The sequence below is a fragment of the Sciurus vulgaris genome, assembly GCF_902686455.1.
Source record: "Sciurus vulgaris genome assembly, chromosome: 1".
In the NCBI taxonomy this organism is placed as follows: domain Eukaryota; kingdom Metazoa; phylum Chordata; class Mammalia; order Rodentia; family Sciuridae; genus Sciurus; species Sciurus vulgaris.
Window position 1 is genome coordinate 137,809,136 of NC_136461.1, and position 19,227 is coordinate 137,828,362.

The 19,227-nt window shown below is 33.8% G+C and overlaps 1 protein-coding gene across 1 annotated transcript in view; it reads left to right on the plus strand.

Annotated features, from left to right (window-relative positions):
- Positions 1-19,227, plus strand: part of RAB2A (RAB2A, member RAS oncogene family) — a 76,100-nt gene that overhangs the window by 41,377 nt on the left and 15,496 nt on the right. The window contains exons 4-6 of the mRNA XM_079156188.1: positions 2,610-2,692; positions 3,098-3,190; positions 11,710-11,821. Coding sequence (XP_079012314.1) covers positions 2,610-2,692; positions 3,098-3,190; positions 11,710-11,821 — 288 coding nt within the window. The remainder of the gene's footprint in view (positions 1-2,609; positions 2,693-3,097; positions 3,191-11,709; positions 11,822-19,227) is intronic.

A 19,227-nucleotide genomic window follows, 5' to 3' on the forward strand; every position in this document is an offset into this window, starting at 1 on the left:
TAAAAATGAGTGAGTATGCCTATTATCTCTTGAAGCGGACTTGCTCTGCTCAACATTTTTGTATATCTGGGTATGTTGCTGATTTTTATTTTAAGAAGTCAGACAACCTTGTGAGTTGAGAGAAGCACATTGACCATTCTGACTACCCATAGCTCAGGTTTATTTGTTTTCGGTGCTGTTCACTTAGTCATTCCTGTTTCATTAAATGCATTTTTCTTTTGTATCCTGAGCTACCATCAGGAATTCCTTACTACAGAGAATTCTGTCCTGTTTGGTTTCAAGCTTCTAAAATCCCTCTTAACCAATACTTAGTAGTAAAGAGGATCAAACATAACACCTATTTTCCTAAATTAACATTATTTTTCAATCAGTTTAGGTAGGTGTGAAACTACTTTTTAAAAATCAGATTATTTAAGTCTAATATGATCAAAATAGTTAACTATTGGATTATGTAGTTAGTGTAACAGTTAATTTACCATTTATTACCAGATTTATTTCAAGGCTGCTAATGCCCTTATCAAGTACCAGGCCAGAGTATGTAATGGTCAGGTCTCAAAAATTAGGAAACTTTTGAAAACAAATCTTCATTTATTACAGACTAATAATGGATTTTAAGATGCATACCTAAATTCATAGTCTTTGATTGCAATATGTGGTTTTTTATTTGCTTGTGAGGTTTTGTCTGATTTTGTATTAATGGGCAAAATCCATATTCAGTGGACTTAGTATAAAGTAGTATATTGTATAAGTTATTTTCACATTGGAACATGTTTTTTGTTCTCTGCAGAACAATTCAGGAAGAACAGGATGTTTTATAGAAGTTTGCTTTTCTCCTTTTCCCAAGTTTATTTTCCCTTTTACTGTTTTACAGCATCTTAATTGAAGTATAAACACAAGATCTCTAAACATGATTTTTATATTGAACTCGTAAAATACACATTTTGTATGGTTTGCCACAGAATCCTTTCTTCATATATATGATTCACAATAAAATCAATCACTTCAAGGTCTAGTTTTTAGTTTTCCCATTAAAGAAGGAATTCTCCTATTATTTCCATTCTTATTTTGAAGTTGGATTTGCAAGGACTTTTTTGAAAGATAATACTCAATTATATATGTGTGTGTGTACATATATATATATAAATACTCATATATATATATATATATAAATAATTTCATGCTTTTTAGTCTAAGTAGAATGAGTTGGCTATTTTTGCACCTTTTTTTCTTACTCATGAGCATAAGACCCGATTCTAAGTGCTAGAATTGGTTACCAAGAGAGGATCTAATTGTCAAGTTTCTACATAGAAGAAGTTATTTGCATTGACTCTTAGCATGTCTGCTGATTTAGGTAGAATGGAGTACTGACCATTTTGTGCATATGACTTAAGAAATTAGGACTTACTTTTTCATTTAGCAGGCTGTCTATGAATGCCATCTGTGTGCCACACCCATTGATGGGCACTGAGGGTAGTGGCATTGGGGAGAGGGAATATAAGGAGAGGGAAAGCCCACAAGAGCAAGGTATTACAGAGTAGTAAGGGTTAAAACAGGGCAGATTATGAGCTTGTTCCTGTACATTATGAGGGTGGGAGGCTTTATATTTACCTTGGAACATTAGAATTCAACATTTAAAATAATATTTTTCAAATAGCAGATTTTAAGTACAAAAAATGTTAAAACTGGCTTTTTGTTTACTTTACTTAAATGCTTATTTTTCCTTAAAGGTAGAAATGATTAAAATTTTAAGAACTCTTAAAATTAATTAAGAAAGACTCAGTTTTAAACTCAGAAGCAATAGTCATGACCCTCTTCAGCCTTTCTTAAAAAGCAGAATGCTAGTATCATGAGTTAGAGAAATTACCTAATTTTATTTAACCTCTGGTATCTGTTTCACAAGTGGATATAAAGATGACTTTAAATCCTATTGCCTTTTGACAAGCATTGTATATCAAATGCAGAGAAAATTGATTAAGTGTGGAAGAAAAAATTATATAAATTAAATTCAGAACCATTTTCTGTTTTTCATAATAAAATGATTGCTCAAAGAATTCCATCTTATGACTGTTGAAAGCTCGCTGCCATTTATGATATAACTGATAAAATCTACATCCTTGGCCTTCCAACAACCTTTACACCAGCAGATGGTGGGCGTAAAGATGTCATTCATCATTTATTTACAATGGGCTTTATTTATTCTAGTGTCAACAGCTGCCCCAGGGAATGGGTTATTGAATTCAAATGTGAGGCTCTGGGTTATTTGCTTCCTTTCAAATTTGTCTTCAGAGCTTAGTTGCTAGGAATCCATTCTGTGCTCTAATAATGATTCATGTATTGTGAAACCATTCAGTAAATTGGGTTGTCAGGGATTGCCAAAAAAGGCTAGGGGTCTTTTTTCTGGTGGCAAGACCAAGGGTTGCAGGAAGTCTGTATGTGCATCCCAGTGTCTTGAGCAATAGTGATATTGACTTGTTCCAAAAACTGTTGAAGATTTTGTCTTTCCTTTTATGTTCCTCTTCCCATATTTTCTGTATGAGTGATTTGAAAATGTAGAGGACAGAGTTTTAAAGGAAACTTCCATTTTTTTTTTTTTTTTTCTTTTATCACAGGCAGGACAGGAGTCCTTTCGTTCCATCACAAGGTCATATTACAGAGGTGCAGCAGGAGCTTTACTAGTGTATGATATTACAAGGTGAGTACTTGTCAGTTTAATTCAGTGGTCAGTGCAGAGATTATTTCTAAAAAGTATGGTTGCACTGATAAAACTACAGCTTCGTCTTTATGCCCTGGCTCACCATTAAAACTGTTTGTCTTGAATCAAATTGAAATTTACTACAGAATCTGCAGCAAAATTCTTTTTCTTATTTGAATAAGTACCCCAAATTATCAGCTTGATAAGATTATTTATTTGTTGGAATTTTCTCAAGTGTGATTATATTTAATTTCTAAACTGAAATATAATCGGTGAACTCTAAACTCAGAAATTCTGTACTTGCAAACTGTTTCCCATTACTAAGGGGATTTGGCTAAAAATGGTTATCGTGTACCACTAAGGGCAATACTTTGAAAACGTAATCAAATTATTCTTTATGTTTAGGAGAGATACGTTCAACCACTTGACAACCTGGTTAGAAGATGCCCGCCAGCATTCCAATTCCAACATGGTCATTATGCTTATTGGAAATAAAAGGTAAAAGGATTAAATTAGAGGTTACTTTGCATTAATGATGGACACTACAGATTACTGTTTGTGTGACTCCTTTTCTTGTACATTTATCTAAATGTAAGTAACTGGCTTCTTAAATTTTAAAATTTTGGAAATTGAAGGGTATTTCTTTTGGCTTTTAAAATACAGATAAGTAGCTCTGTTGAAAATTATCAATAATCTGAAGGAGTTTTATCTGGTTTCTAATTTAAATAAAACCCATTGGTTTTTTTGGAGGGAATGGGTGACTATTAAGTATTATTCAAATTGTTCTAACTCAGAAAAATATTTCCTTTTCATGACTTAATGTGCATTATAGAATTAATACAATACCATTAATCGGGTGTCTTTCTAAAATTCTAAAACTCTTAATATTGTTAAGAAAATGTTACATTAGTACTTTTTAAGCTTACCTCCTTAACCCTATATTAGTATCATCCTAATTTTTTAAAATCTTGTTTTACTTTGAGCATTATCTGCAGTAAACATGCTTACATGTTAGGCTTAAAATGATAATAGATGAGAAAACATAGTTGCTTGGCCTCAGTTTCCATAAAATTTCCAAAAGTATGGAAAATTTTTACTAATTTTAGCACATATTTACAGTGGTAACAAAATTAATGTTTTTAAAATGCTAGAAACAATTCATGAATTCCTTTGGTTTATAAAATACATAATGTTAAAAGATTCTGTGTTTAGAAAGATAGAATCATGACTGTCATGATAATGAACACATATCAAAGTTTTTAATCTCATTGGTTAATGAAGAAACTAATAAGAATTTACAACTGGTTCAAGAGAGAACTCTTTAAATACCACACATTTATAGTCAAATAAGGAATGCTGAAATTTATTTAAAGATGAATACAAAAATGTGAGGAAAGAAACTTACGAAGTGATAATTGTATTCCACAGGGCACAGTCTACATTTCTCTGGATAGTGATTATTTTTATTGTTACCTGTTTTCCACAAGTTCACTCTACAGTCTTTTAAAATGTGTGTGATACAGTTAATACAGTAATTAGAGGAAGATTATAACACTGAATTCATATGAGAGGAAAAAGTATCAATCAACAATCTAAACTTCTACCTTAAGAAACTAGAGAGATAAGAGCAATTAAACTCAAGGTAAGCAGAGAAAGGGATGCTAAAAAGAAAAACAGTGAAACTAAAAGCTAGTTCTTAAGAAAATAAATAAAATAGGTAACGATCAGGAAAAAAGATATACATCACCAGTATTAGGAATGAAAGGGTGACATCTCTCTAGTCTTTCAGGTTCTGAAAAGATAATATTGTGATATTGTGAACAGACTTAAGTAAATGGAATAGTGTATCATATTCGTAGATTAGAAAATTAATTTCCTTTTTCTTTTTTCTTTTTTTGGTACTGAGGATTGAGCCTATGGGCACTTTACCCTAAGCAGTATCACCAGAGCCCTTTTTATTTTTTATTCTGAGAGAAGTTCTCACCAAATTGCTTAGGACCTGGGTAAGTTGCTGAGGCAGGCTTCAAACTTGGTGATCCTCCTGCCTCAGCTTCCCAAGTTGCTGCTGTTTATATTACAGTCATGTGCCACCAGGCCCAGCTTAAAAAACTAAAAATTTTTAAGATAAAGATTCTTCTCAAATTTATCTAAAGATGGACTGTAATTCTGGTCCATCCTGCACACTTTTTTGAGGGTAGCTGGATATTGACAAGCTAATTTTAAAATTTATGCAAAACTGCAAAAGCCATAAGCTAGCCAAAACAGCGTTGAGAAAGAGGAACAACATTGGAGGAATTACCAGTTTCGCCAATACTAATTTCAAGATTTATTATGAAGCTACTATAATCACTTTAGTCTGGTAATGGCATTATGTGTTAAGTTAGCTTTCCTAAGAAAAGTCAAATAAAAGGAGGAAAAGTTGTATTTATTTTGACTTACGGTTTCAGAGGTTTCAGTCCTTGGTCACTTGCCTTCATTGCTTTTGGGCTTTGGTCAAGTCCATATATCATGGTAGAAGCACATGGCAGGAGAGCTCATGGAAGCTGGGAAACAAGAAAGTAGAGACTGGGGTCCTAGTATCTCCTTCAAGGGCACACCCCCAATGACTTAATCTAAACTTCCAACTATGCCCCACCTCCTAAAAATTCCACCACCTCCTAATAGCACCAGGCATTCAGCTGGCTACCAGGCATTCAACACATAAGCTTTTGGGGGACATTTAAGATCCAAAATATATGGGACTGGGGTTGTAGCTCATGGTAGAACACTTACCTGACATGTAAATCCTGGGTTCAGTCCTCAGCACCGCATAAAAATTAAAGAAAAACAGGATTGGGGATATAGCTCAGTTGGAAGTGTGCTTGTGCTTGCCTTGTATGCACAGTGTCCTAGGTTCAATCCCCAACACACACAAAAAAAAATTTTTTTTGAGAAAGCAATTGCATCTACAACTAAAAAAAAAAAAAGATCCAAAATATAACACAATAGACTAGAACAGTAGAACAGTGTAAGAAGTTCTAAAGAATAAATCCATACATATATGGTAAATTTAATTTTTTGACAAAAGTGCTAATTCAGGGAAGGGAAAGGGTAATCTTTCATTAAAGGGTGCTCAAACAGGTTAATAGTCAATCGCAAAAAAAAAAAAAAATTGAACCCAACCCTTTCCTTAGACCATATACAAGACTTAATTAATTCAATTACAGTTCTAAGTGTAAGAGTTAAAACTATTTTAAAATTTCTGAAAGAAAACATAAAATCTTAATGATACTAGCTAGTTTTGGCAAACATTTCTTAATGGGACCAAAAAAAGCATGAACTATAAAAGCAAAAATAAGAAATAAATTACACTTCAACAAAATTAAACATTTGCTTTCTAAAAGATAGTTACAAAAATGAAACTGAGTGTAGTGGCACACTTTGTGTAATCCCAGCTGTTTGGGAGACTGAGATAGAAAGATCACAAGTTCAAGGCCAGCCCTGGCAATTTAGTGGGACCTCGTCTCAAAATCAAAAGGGCTGAGAATATAGCTCAGTGTTAGAGCACCCCCTGGGTTCCATCCCCTATAATTAAAAAAAAAAAAAAAAAAAAAAAAAAAAAAAAAAAAAAAAAATTACAAAAAGGAAAAGGCAGACTATAGACTGAAAGAAAGTATTTGCAAAACATGTATCTGACAAAGTATTTTTAAAATTTTTTTACTTGTAGATGAACAAAATACCTTTATTTTTATATGGTGCTGAGGATCAAATCCAGTGCCTCACATGTGGTAGGCAGGCCTTCTACTCCTGAGCCCCAACCCCAGCCCCAGAATATTTTCATCTAGAATATTCTCACAGTTCACTAATAAGATAATCCAGTTTTTTTAAATAAGCAAAAGATTTGAATTGGCATTTAAGTAAAGATATACTGCTAATTAACAAATCACAGTCACCTCAACAGATGCAGAGGAAAGCCTTCAACATAATTCACCACCCATTCATGATAAAAACACTGAAAAAACTAAGGCCAAAAAGAACTTACCTCAACATCATAAAGGCTATATACACCAAACCCAAAGCTGATATCATAATGAATAGAGAAAAAATGAAAGTATTTTCTTTAAAATTTGAAACAATATAAGATGTCTCATCACTCCTATTCAATGTAATACTAAAAATTCTAGCCAGAGCAATCAGGCAAGAGAAAGAAATAAAAGGGATAAAAATAGGAAAGGAAGAAGTCAGATCATCTGTTTGCAGTTATGATCCTATACTTAGAAGATCCAGAAAGCTCTACTAGGATACTGTAAGAATTAATAGACTAACTCAGCAAAGTAGCATGTTACAAAACCAGTGTAGAAAAATCAGTAGTTTTCCCATGTACCAGTAATGAATCTGCTGAGAAAGAAATCAGGAAAATAATCTCATTCACCATAGCCTCAAAAGAAAAAAATAATATATACTAGGATTAAGTCCAGCCAACTTGGTGAAAGACCTCTACCATGAAAACTATAGAACACTGATGAGAACAATTGAAGAAAATACTAGAAGATACAGGAACCTCCTATATTTGTGGATAGGCAGAATGAACATTCTTAAATGGCCATTCATCAAAAGCAATATACAGAGTCAGTGCAATTCCCATCACAATACCAATGACATTCTTCACAGAACTAGAGAAGATAGTTCTAAAAGAAATTCACTTAGAAGAATAAAAGATACAGAATAACCAAAGCAAAACTAAGTCAAAAGAAAAAGTGCTGGAGGAATCACAATACCCAGTTTCAAATTATACTAGAGTTATAGTAACAAAAACTGCATAATACTGTCACAAAAACAGACACACAGACCAGTGAAACAGAAGACACAGCTACAAACCCACCTACAGTCATCTGGTCCTTGACAGAGATGCCAGAAACATTGGAGAAAAGACTGCCTTATTAATAAATGCTACTGGGAAAACTGGTTATGTAGAAGAATGAATCTAGATCTCTATCTCTCAGCCTGAACATAGTCAACTGAAAATTAATCAGAGACCTAGGAATTAGACCAGAGAGTTTGCAAATCCTAGAAGAAAACATAGGGCCAACACTTACCATATAGGCATAGTCATTGACTTCCTCCTAAAACTCAGGAAATAATACCAAGAATTCATAAATGGGATGGCATCTATTTAAAAAGCTTCTGCATGGCAAAGCAAACATTTAGGACTAGAGAACACACCTACAAAATGAGGTAAAATCTTTGCTAACCACTTTTCTGACAGAGGATTATTATCCAGAATATATAAAGAACTCAAAAACTTTGCCATCAAAAAAATGAATAAGAACTGGCATTGTGGCTCAGTGGTAGAGTGCTTGCCTAGCATGCATGAGGCACTGGGTTCGATTCTCAGCACCATATACAAAATTAAATAAAGTTATTAAAAAAGCAAAAAAAAACAACCCAATTAACAAATGGGCACATGAAGTAAACAGACACTTCTCAAATGAAGAAATACAAATGGCCAACAAATATATGAAAAAATATTCAACATACTTAGCAATTAGGGAAATGCAAATCAAAACTACATTGGGATTTCATCTTACTCGAGTTAGAATGGCAGCCATCAAGAATACAAATAGCGTGGCTGACTCAGGAGCCGAGTCAGAAGGGATCACAAGTTCAAAGCCAGCTTTAGCAGCTTAAAGGGGGCCTGAGCAACTCAACAAGACTCTGTCTTTAAATAAAATATTAAAAAGGACTAGGGATGTGTCTCAGTGTTCCTGGGTTCAATCGTTGGTACCAAAAAATTTAAATAATTAAAGAATACAAACAATAATAAATGCTGAATAGGATATGAGGGAAAGGAACACTTTTAATACTGTAGGTAGGATTATAAATTAGTACAACCAATATGGAATTCAGTAAAGACATTACTCAGAAGAATAGAAATGAAACCACCACATGACCCATCTATACCACTCCTCAGTATTTATCCTGAAGAATTAAAGTTATCATACTATAGTGATGCATACATACCCATGTCTATAGCAGCATAATTCACAATAGCCAAATATTGAACCAGCCTAGATGTCCCTCAGAAAATCTGGTATATGTACACAATGTAGTTTTATTCTACAATAACAAGGAATGAAATTACATCATTTGCAGGAAAATGGACAGAACTTGAGAGCATTATGTTATGGTTTATTACATGTAATAGACCAAACTCAGAGTCAAGAGTAATGTGCTTTTTCTCATGTGGAAGCTAGAGAGGAAAAATGAAAAAAGAGAGATTGTGGTCTCTTGAAAATCAAAGGAAGATCAGTAGAGGAAAGGGACGAAGTGGAGGAGGAGAAGAGAGAAAGGGGAAATACTGAGGAAGGGTATTGACCAAAGTATATTGTTATATTACGTGCATGTAGTCATATGTAACAATAAATCCCACTACTATATATAATTGTAATACACCAACAAAAATATGGAAAAAATAAAAGTAGCTACTGCTGATGGGAATCTAAAATAGATACAAAAACTTCATAGTTTCTTTAGAAATTAAACATAAAGCCAGGCATGGTGGTACATACATATAATTCCAGCTGCTTGGGAGGCTGAGACTGGAAGACCACAAGCTTGGGACCAGCCTAGGTAGCCTAGTGAGGCCCTATTTCAAAATAAAATTAAAAAGGCTGGGTACATAGCTCAGTGGGTGGTATTCAATCCCCAGTACCACAAAAGAAAAAAGAAAGAGAAAGTAAAAAAAAGTAATTAAACATATATCCAACATAATACCTAGCCACTGTACTCCTAGATGTTTACCCAACATAAATTTATTTTCACATGTCTGCATAAGGAATTGTACATATATTTGTAGTAGTTTTATTTGTAGTGACCAAAAACTAGAAAAAACCCGAATGTGAATCAACAGCTGTATAAATAGTGTTGTAGCATTACAATGGACTACAACTCAGCAATAAAGAGGAATGAACTATTGATATGTGCGGCAGAATGGATAAATGTCAAAATAATTATGCTCAATGAAAAACAGACAAAGAAATACTGCAGGACTACACTATAGAAAATCCTAGAAAATGCAGGCTTAATTGGTAGTGGCAGAAAGCAGATCATTAGTTGCCTGAGGTACCGGGGGAAGAAGGGATTGATGACAGTGGAGTATAAGAAACTTGGGCTGGTGGTTTTACAGGTACATGTGTCAAAACTCAGTATATGAAATAATAAGAGAATATTTGGAGAATAAAAGATTATTCATAATTCAATCTTGCCAGTTTTTTCCTTGTGCCTTGAAATATTACAGGTGGCAACTTACTGGCAGCTTTAATTTGGTTGATGACCACAAGGAGCTTATAGTGAAGGAACAACATAGTATACATACAAGAAATGTTTCTGATGATTGTAGATGAGTGATCCTTCTTTAGGTGATAGTATAATGAATGAGAAAGAACAGAGAAATAAATGAGGTGATTATTATTGGATGGAGTGAAGTGGGCTAGACATCAAAACAAGGAATAAGCATTTTTTGAAGTAAATGCATTAAGCAATAGGGAGCCAATGAAGGGATTTGAGAAGGGCAGTGACCTAGTCAGAGTGACAGATGACACAAATTTTCCAACTGTGGCATTATAAATTGGTTATACAAGAAATCGAAAATAGTTTTAAAAGATTAAAGTTTTTAATAATAAAAGGATTGTAAATATAAACACTAAACAGAAAGGGCATAAAACTTTAAAAATGACTTAGGAAGATACATAAGTAGTGGAAACTACTTATGTGAGAGTTATAGGGAATGCAAAGTCAAAGACAGCAATATGATTTTATGCCTGGGCAATTGAGGACATGACCATTGTCTTAGAAAGCAGTTTGGTACTATATAATGTTCAAGTACAATGACTTTTGGTTTATTTTTGTTTTTTCCTTTAAGAAAATACATTTTACATCATGATCTACTATATAAATTTAGTATGCAATTAACATGTTTAACAAAAATTCCATGAAACGATGGGTTATATACATTGATATTTTCTATTATGTTTCTTTCTTTCTTATTTTTTTTCTTTTTAAGGAATTCTGTCTATGACCTACTAAAGTGATTTTACAATTCAGTGAGTCATAACAACATTTGAAAAATATTACCCTGTAAAGGCTTTGGCACATGTGCATGTACACACACATACACACAATTTTTCTATACGTGTGTGTGTATACGTGTTCATTGTAATAACAATTTAAAATTGTCTCTTGGAAATAAAAATGTTGTGTTCATTTAGTAGAATATAATACAACTGTAAAAAATTTGAAAACTAGATCTTCCTGTATTGTATGTATAAATCTGAGAAACATAATGCTAATTAGAATTAAATTGTAGAATAGTAGCTACATCTGGATTTTTGTAAACAGGCAAAAAATATTTTCAATTTATGATTATAAACATGAATATAAATATAAAACATACATGAGAATGAAGACATCAAATTCAGAACAGTGGTTACCTTTTAAGTAAAACAATGATTCCAGGGATGTGTAGGCACATGCACGATGATTCATCTGTATTTATTGGTTTTATATCTTAAAATCTGAAGTAAATCCAACAGAAGAGTGTGTCAAGGCTATATGGAATTTCATAGGTATTATATCCTAAAGTAGTAATAAATATTGTATTATAGTAAAGTTCTTTTACAACAGAATATACTCACAAGAGAAGGGCTAATTTCCCCTGCCCCCCACCCAATCCAATTTCAGTATGATAAAAGTGAGCAATGTAAATTTCATCTAGGATTTCTGGCTTAGACTTTATCTGTCTGTTCTTAGCCTTCCCACTGTGTTTTTGCTTTTAGAAAAAAACTGAGAATTAAACCTACTGAGGTTAATAATCTAATTAATGTTTCCTTATGACTTTGGATTTTACTAAAAAGCTTCAGGAAATTGGGTGGATAATATATTTTCATCACATTTATGGCAACTCATATGAGTACTCGGCACAGGTGCCTCTCCTTGTATCATGTTGTTTAATAACATGACCCTTTTCCTCCCATGTTTAGTGATTTAGAATCTAGAAGAGAAGTAAAAAAAGAAGAAGGTGAAGCCTTCGCACGAGAACATGGACTTATCTTCATGGAAACTTCTGCTAAGACTGCTTCCAATGTAGAAGAGGTAAATAAAAGGCCCTTTTAAATGTTCATCATCTTTTCACTTAATAGAAATGTTTCATATACCTTAACATTTATTTCTTGGTGTTTATTCTATCAGTTTATTAGTCTCTGATAGTTCTTAAATCATAAAGTAGAAAAATTTCTTCTTTTCGAAGTGCCTTCTAACATTCATCTTCCATCAGACTCTTAAATTATATTCTTGAGTCTTATTAAAAGAAGAAAAGAGGCTAAGAAAATGAGTAATTTACTCAGAATAATGCTTAATTTCCTCCTGGATAACAGTGTATAGAAACAGCTGCAAAAAGTAGACAACAATTGAAAAAAGAATCTTATCATTGTAAGGATAGCAGAGGACAGTGACCTAAGCAACAGCTAGCAATGTGTCTTCAACATAGTAAGTAGTCAGTGGATATTTATTTACAGTGATACTTGGAGCCAGATTTATTGGAGCCAGATTTATTGATTTATTTGTGGTGCTTAGAATAGAACTTAGTGCCTTATGCTTGCTAGGCAAGTGCTTCACCACTGAGCAACATCCCCAGCCCCCGAGAAATTAAGTATAGTAATTCTACAACACTAGTATATACACTGAAGAATTCTTTGATAAAATATTATACTTATGTATATTTGATGAGGTTCCTCTGTTATTGACAATAATTACAACTTGGTAACACATAAGAGTAACGTTTCACTTCATATAGCACACCCAGTGAAAAGTCCATTCCACTCTTGTCCAACTTCAAACAGACATAAAATTACCTGTTTCAGAGAGGTGCTCTGATGTGTTAGATGTGTTACATTTGAAACCATAAAGGAACCAGAAGGAGAAGAGGAGTTCAGTATATCTGAAACATACCTTAATTTATTGATTATTAATAATATACATCTTACTGATTTTTTTTCTTCTTTTTTTTTTTTTTTTTGGTACCAGGGATTGAACCCAGAGGCACTTAACGACTAAGACACATCTCTAGCCCTTTTTTATATTTTATTTATTTAGAGACAGGTTCTTGCTCATTTGCTGAGGCTGGCATTGAACTTGTGCTCCTCCTACCTCAGCTGGGATTACAGGTGTGTGCCACCATGCCCACCCATCTTACTGATTTTTAACAACCATAAATACAAAATGGCCTGAATTTTAACAACAACAACAAAAAAAACACACTATGAAGTCAGATAACAAGGCGTCAACTAATGGGAAATAATCCTAGATTTCTAATTCTGTCTCTAATGCCTTTGTATTCATTTATTTAACAAGTAAAAGTACAATTTTATTTGTAATCAGTAAATTACTGTTGTCCCTTTGGCTGAACATTTAAATGAAACATATTGCATGCCTGTTTTGTCAGCACTTACAACAACAATTCTGTCTTTGAATAAAATACAAATAAATAAAATACATGTTTAATGGGCAGGAATTTGTCTTACTTATCAGTGAACATCATTTTATTTAGAGTGAAAAATTAATTTGCCTCTCAAAAGCAATGATTTTAAGAAATAATCTGTCATGATTTTATTTTTAAAGGGTTCATAAATAAGCATTACAGAATGTTATCATCCATGCAGTTTTATCTAAAAAAGTATTTTAAGAAGATGGAGGACAGTTCTAAAATAGGGTAGAATCAACCTTAAATTTCTTAATATGATTTAGGAATTGATTAAAGATGAAAATAATAGCCAAAAGACATCTACTTCTGGGAAAATGGAGTAGATCTATTTCTTCTTATTTCTCCTGTTAAGTGCATGTATTTAAAACCCTGGACATCATACATAAAACAAATACAGAAAGATTCTAAAAGACAAGTAGAAAATTCAGGCTTGCTATAGACCTTGGTACCTGAGGAATATCACACAGCATTGATTTTATTTTTATCTCATATTTCAGAATAGGTGCTAGAAAGACTGACAAGCTGGAATAACCAGTGACGACAGGGCAGAAAAAGCCTTCCAATGACCAAAGGATCAGAAAAGCAGAATTTTGTTAAAAGTAGAGAATTTTTAAAGAAAATAACCATTCTAATTAAATGGAGAAAAAAATTGGAGGTGCTATGTCCATCATTACTAGATTGTAAGGAGGTTTTCCCATTGTCACATAGCAGTAATGGAATAACACCACCAACAACACTTTTCTGGTCAGGTAGTATCAGAGGAAACCAGCAGAAGCAGAGGTTTAAATAAGATTGAGAGTCTCATAACAGTATGCAACATAGAGGTTTCAGTAGAAAATTTCTTGGATACCTAGAGCCAGGAAGATCTCAAATGAAGAAAAAAGGGGTAAAAGAGATGCTAATAGATGACAAAGATGTCAAAATTATCTAATGATTTTTAAAGCAACCATCATGAATATGCCAAGCAAACAATTGGGAACATACTGGGACAAATGAAAAGTAGTTTCAGCCAACAAATAGAAAGTTTCAGCCAAAGAAATGTAAGAAGCATTTTATGGTGCAGACATGGCCAAATTTGAGGACTGCGTACAAAATCAGTCTGGAAAATGGCACAGAAATAGCATTAAGAAACCCTGATCACAAAGGTGCGTATGTCTTAAGAGGTAGACCCGAAGTTCCTGAGAAACATGCATTTTTCCAAGAAGCACAGAAGAAAGACCTGAAGAAGATGTAAGCAAACAACAAGACCACAAATGCACATGCTGAAGCTGGCAAGGCCTTCATAAAGCCCAAGGAGGTTAATTCTGGGATCCCAAAAGCTGTCACCTACAAGCTTAATCAACTTGCCTATTTCACCCACCCCAAGGCTGGGAAAAATAGTCTTGCATGCATTGCCAGGGATCTGTTTTCAGCTCTGGCCTAGACTACCAGTGGTGCTCAGGCTCCCACAAAAACCTCATAGTAAAGGCCAATTTACTGACTGGGTATTAACTGCATGGAGCTGGAGTCCTCCTCCAGTGTTGTTTGTACAAATAAACCTAAGGCAAGATCTCCTAACCTCCTCAGAAAATAATGGTAAAAGGAACCAAATAGAAATTTTAGAACTAAAAAATGTATAATTAAAGTTTAAAGAGAAAAAGAAAGTTGGCTCAGTGAATGAACCCAGTGGCAGAGGAAAGAAGTAGCAACTGGATGATAAAACATTAGAATCTACCCAGTCTGAACTGCAGACAGGCTGGAGGTGTGGCTCAGTGTTGTCCTGAGTGCTGGCCTAGCATGTACAACCTGGGTTCAATCCCCAGCACTACAAAAAAATAAAGAATAAGTAAACAAGGATCCTAAACTTCAAAGACAAAATAGACTGGGGGAGGGGAGACAGGGAACAGTGTCTCAGGGACTTTGGGGATTATAACATGCTTTTATGTGATATGTCATGAGGCTTGGAAGAATAGGAGAAAGAATGACTCAAAAATTTCTTAGAAATAATGGCTGGAAACTTCTAAGTTTTAGCAAAAAGAATTGGACACCTACAGATTGAAGGAACTAAGCCAGCCTCAAACAGGATGAACCCAGATAAATCTACACCAAACAAACCTTTATATGGTCCAATTCTGAAAGTGAAAGACAAAGAAAAAATTCTTGAAAGCCTACTATAAAAAATCTTTCAGAATGAAAAAGAAATCAAGTCCTTGTCACATAAAGGGAAAACTAAACATTTAAAAATAGCAGTTCTACCATAAAAGAATAGCTACAGGAAAGTTATCTAATGGAAATGAAATGATGAAAGAAAGATATCTTAGAACACTGTAATGAAAGAAAGGACACAGTAAACAAAAATATAGACAAGCTTGATGGACTTTTTTCTTCTTTTGAGTCTTATAAATTACATTTGATGGTTGAAGCAAAATTATAATACTGTCCAATTGGTTACAGTATAGATGGGAATATTATAAATCATAGAGGTTAAAGGATGCAAAGGATCCTTTGTAAGATTTCTATATTTCATTTGATTTGGTGAAATGATACTGGTAAACTTTTTAGTAAAGTATGTATCTAGGGCAGTAGCTACCCGGAGCTACTACTCTAGAAGTTATCCAAAGTTATACACTGAAAAACAAAAGATAAATCAGCTTGGAACCTAATAAATATTTGACCCACAAGAAAACAGGGAAAAGAAAGAAATAAAGTGACCTAAATGTATCTCTAATTAAATGTGATGTAAATGATCTAAATCTACTAATCAAAAACAGATTGAGAAAGGATTAAATAACAAGACTCAGCTAAGGTATCTATAGGAAACTTACTTCAAATACAACAGTACAGATAGGTTAAAAATAAAATGATGGAAAAGATGTACAAATATTGATCAAAAGAAAGAAAGAGCAGGAGCTGGAGCTGTGACTCAGTGGCAGAGCACTTACCTAGCTTGTGTGAGGCACTGGGTTTCATCCTAGCACCGCATAAAAATAAATAAATAAAACAATCTTAAAAAAAAAAGAAAGAGCAACTATATTACTATCAGAAAAAGTATTATAGATTTTTTCCAAAGAAAAAGCATATTTTAGAGGAAAAAGAAAATTACCAGAGACTGAGTAGGATGCTGCATAATGATAAGCCAGTTCACCAGGAAGACATAAAAATCCTAAATGTATGTACCAGACACTAACTATAAGATCTAGAAAGCAAAACCTGATAGAATTGAGAGAAATAGATAACCACAATTATGGTGGGCAACTTCACTCTTTTAGGTGCCTCCATAGAACAGGTACAAAAGTAGACCACACCCTGGGCCATAAAATAAACCTCAATATTTAAAAGTATTGAAGTCAGAGAAAGTATATTCTCCAATCACAATGGAATTTAAAAAGAAATCAATAACAGATACCTGAAAAGTCTACAAATGCTCGGAAACTAAATACACTTCTTATCTATATGTCAAAGAGAAGGTCTCAGAGAAAATAGAAAAACACTTTGAACTGAATGAAAGTGAAAATACATCATGTAAGGCTTACACAGTCCAAAAATTAATCAGGATAGTTCACCATTTAATAGGGTAAAAGGAGAAAAACCAAGTGGTCATAGCAGTTGATTCAGGTGAGATCCAGTGGGTTCAGGGTGGTGTGGCCATAGATGAGTAATTGATACAGAAAAAGCATTTGACAAATTCAACACCCATACGTTTTAAAACTCTCTCAAAAATTAAAATCAAGGAGGACTTCCTGAACTTGTTACAAAGCACACACACACACACACACAAAATCTAGAACTAATGTTCTACTTATTTAAGGCTGTATAATTTGCCCATTTAAATCAGGAACAAGGCAGGGTGTCTGCTCTTACTGTTATTCAGCATGTTGATGAAAACTTGAACTAGTGTAGTAATGGAAAAAAAAGGAAACGAAAGGCTTAGAAAGGGAAAAACAGAACTATACTTGTGGATGATGTGATTGTCTCAGAAGAAAATCTCAAGGAACTCACAAGGAAAAAAAACTCCTAGAACTAATAAGGCAGTTCAGTAAAGCTGCAGGATACAAGATACATGTGTAAAAATCAATTGTATTTCTCTATGCTAGCAGTGAAAACATAGACATCAAAACACCATTTATAGTTGAACAAAAATATAATTAAATATTTAGACCTAAATCTGAAAGTGATATTTATAGGTTATATATGCTGGAAACTACAAAACACTGATGAAGGAAGTAAAAGAAGAGCTAAGTACATACACTGTAGTGTGCTCATTGTTTAGAATACTCAACCTTATAGAGCTGCCACTTCTTAACAAACTGATATAAAGATTTAACATTATTCTGTCAAAATCTACAATTTTTTGTAGATGTAGGCACTATTATAACAAAATGTCTGGAAAGGCAGAAGGATTAGAATAGCTAAAACAACCTATAAAAAGAAGAATTAAATGAGGTGAGTAATTCTATATAAGTTTTACATAGCTATAGTCACCAGTACTATGTGATATCGGTGAAGGGATAGACATATATCAATGGAACGGAGTAAGTAGCCCAGAAATCCATTCACAGATACACACAAATAATTTTAACAAAGGTACAAAAGCAATTCAGTGAAAGAGCATAGCCTTTTTAATAAATGGTGCTCTAACAATTAGATGTCCATTTGCAAACCATCCCCCCCCCCCAAAAAAAAAGGAAAGCCTCAAGCCAATTCTTTCAGCTTATACAAAAACTAACTCAAAATGGATCATGAAGTTCAATGTAAACTTTAGGGCAACCTGTCTTATCTTGGGAGAGTTTGTTTTTGTTTTCCCCCAACTTGAATAAATACTACCCTTTTACACTCAAAAAACAAAACAAAACAAAAGGCATTAAACTATCTTTTAGGGAGAAGAAATAGAAAATCTTTGGGACCTGGACCTAGGTATACATTTCACCAAAAGAACGATTCACAAAAGGAAAACTTGAATAAATTTGCCTTCAAAATTTTGTGCTCTGTGAAAGACTTGTGTAGATAAAAGACAAATCTATAGACTGGGAGAAAACGTTTGAGAGTCACATATCCAACGAATGAGCAGTGTGTAGAATATAAAAATCCTCAGCTGGGTGTGGTGGCACGTGCCTGTAGTCCTCCTACTCCAGAAGCTGAGGTGGGAGGATCACTTGAGCCTAGCAGTTCAGGGCCAACCTAGGCAATGTAATGAAACCCCATCTCAAAGTAAAATAAACTCTTAAAAGCAATAGTAAAAAACAATCCAACTAGAAAAGGAGCAAAAGATGTAGGCAGACATTTCTCTTTTTTTGTTTGTTCTTTTTAGTTATACATGATAGTAGAATGTATTTTGACATATCATACATAGATGGAGTATAACTTCCCATTCTTGTGGTTGTACATGATGTGCAGTTATACTGGTCTTGTATTCATATATGAACGTGGGAAAGTTATGTCCAATTCAATCTACTGTATTTCCCATTCCCATTCCCCTGTCCAATACAGTGAACTTCCACTTCTCCCTCCCCCAACTCCCTACCTATTGTGAGTCAGTATCTGCATATCAGAGAGAACATTTGGCCTTTGGTTTTTTGGGATTGGCTTATTTCACTCAGCATGATAGTTTTCCAGTTATGGCAAATGCCATAATTTCATTCTTCTTTATGGCTGAGTCATATTCCACTGGGTATATATATATATATCACATTTTCTTTATCCATTCATCTGTTGAAGTGCACCTAGGTTGGTTCCATAGCTTAGCTGTTGTGAATTGAGGTGCTATGAGCATTGATGTGGCTGTATCTCTGTAGTATGCTGATTTTAAGTTCTTTGGGTATGCCAAGGAGTGGGATAACTGGGTCAAATGGTGATTCCATTCCAAGTTTTCTGAGGAATCTACATACTGCTTTCCAGAGTGGTCCCACCAACAGCGGGCAAGTGTACCTTTTCCCCACATCCTCACCAGTGTTTATTGTTACTTGTATTCTTGATAATTGCCATTCACGGGCAGACATTTAATCAAAGAACATATACAATTGGCAGATAAGCACTTGAAAGA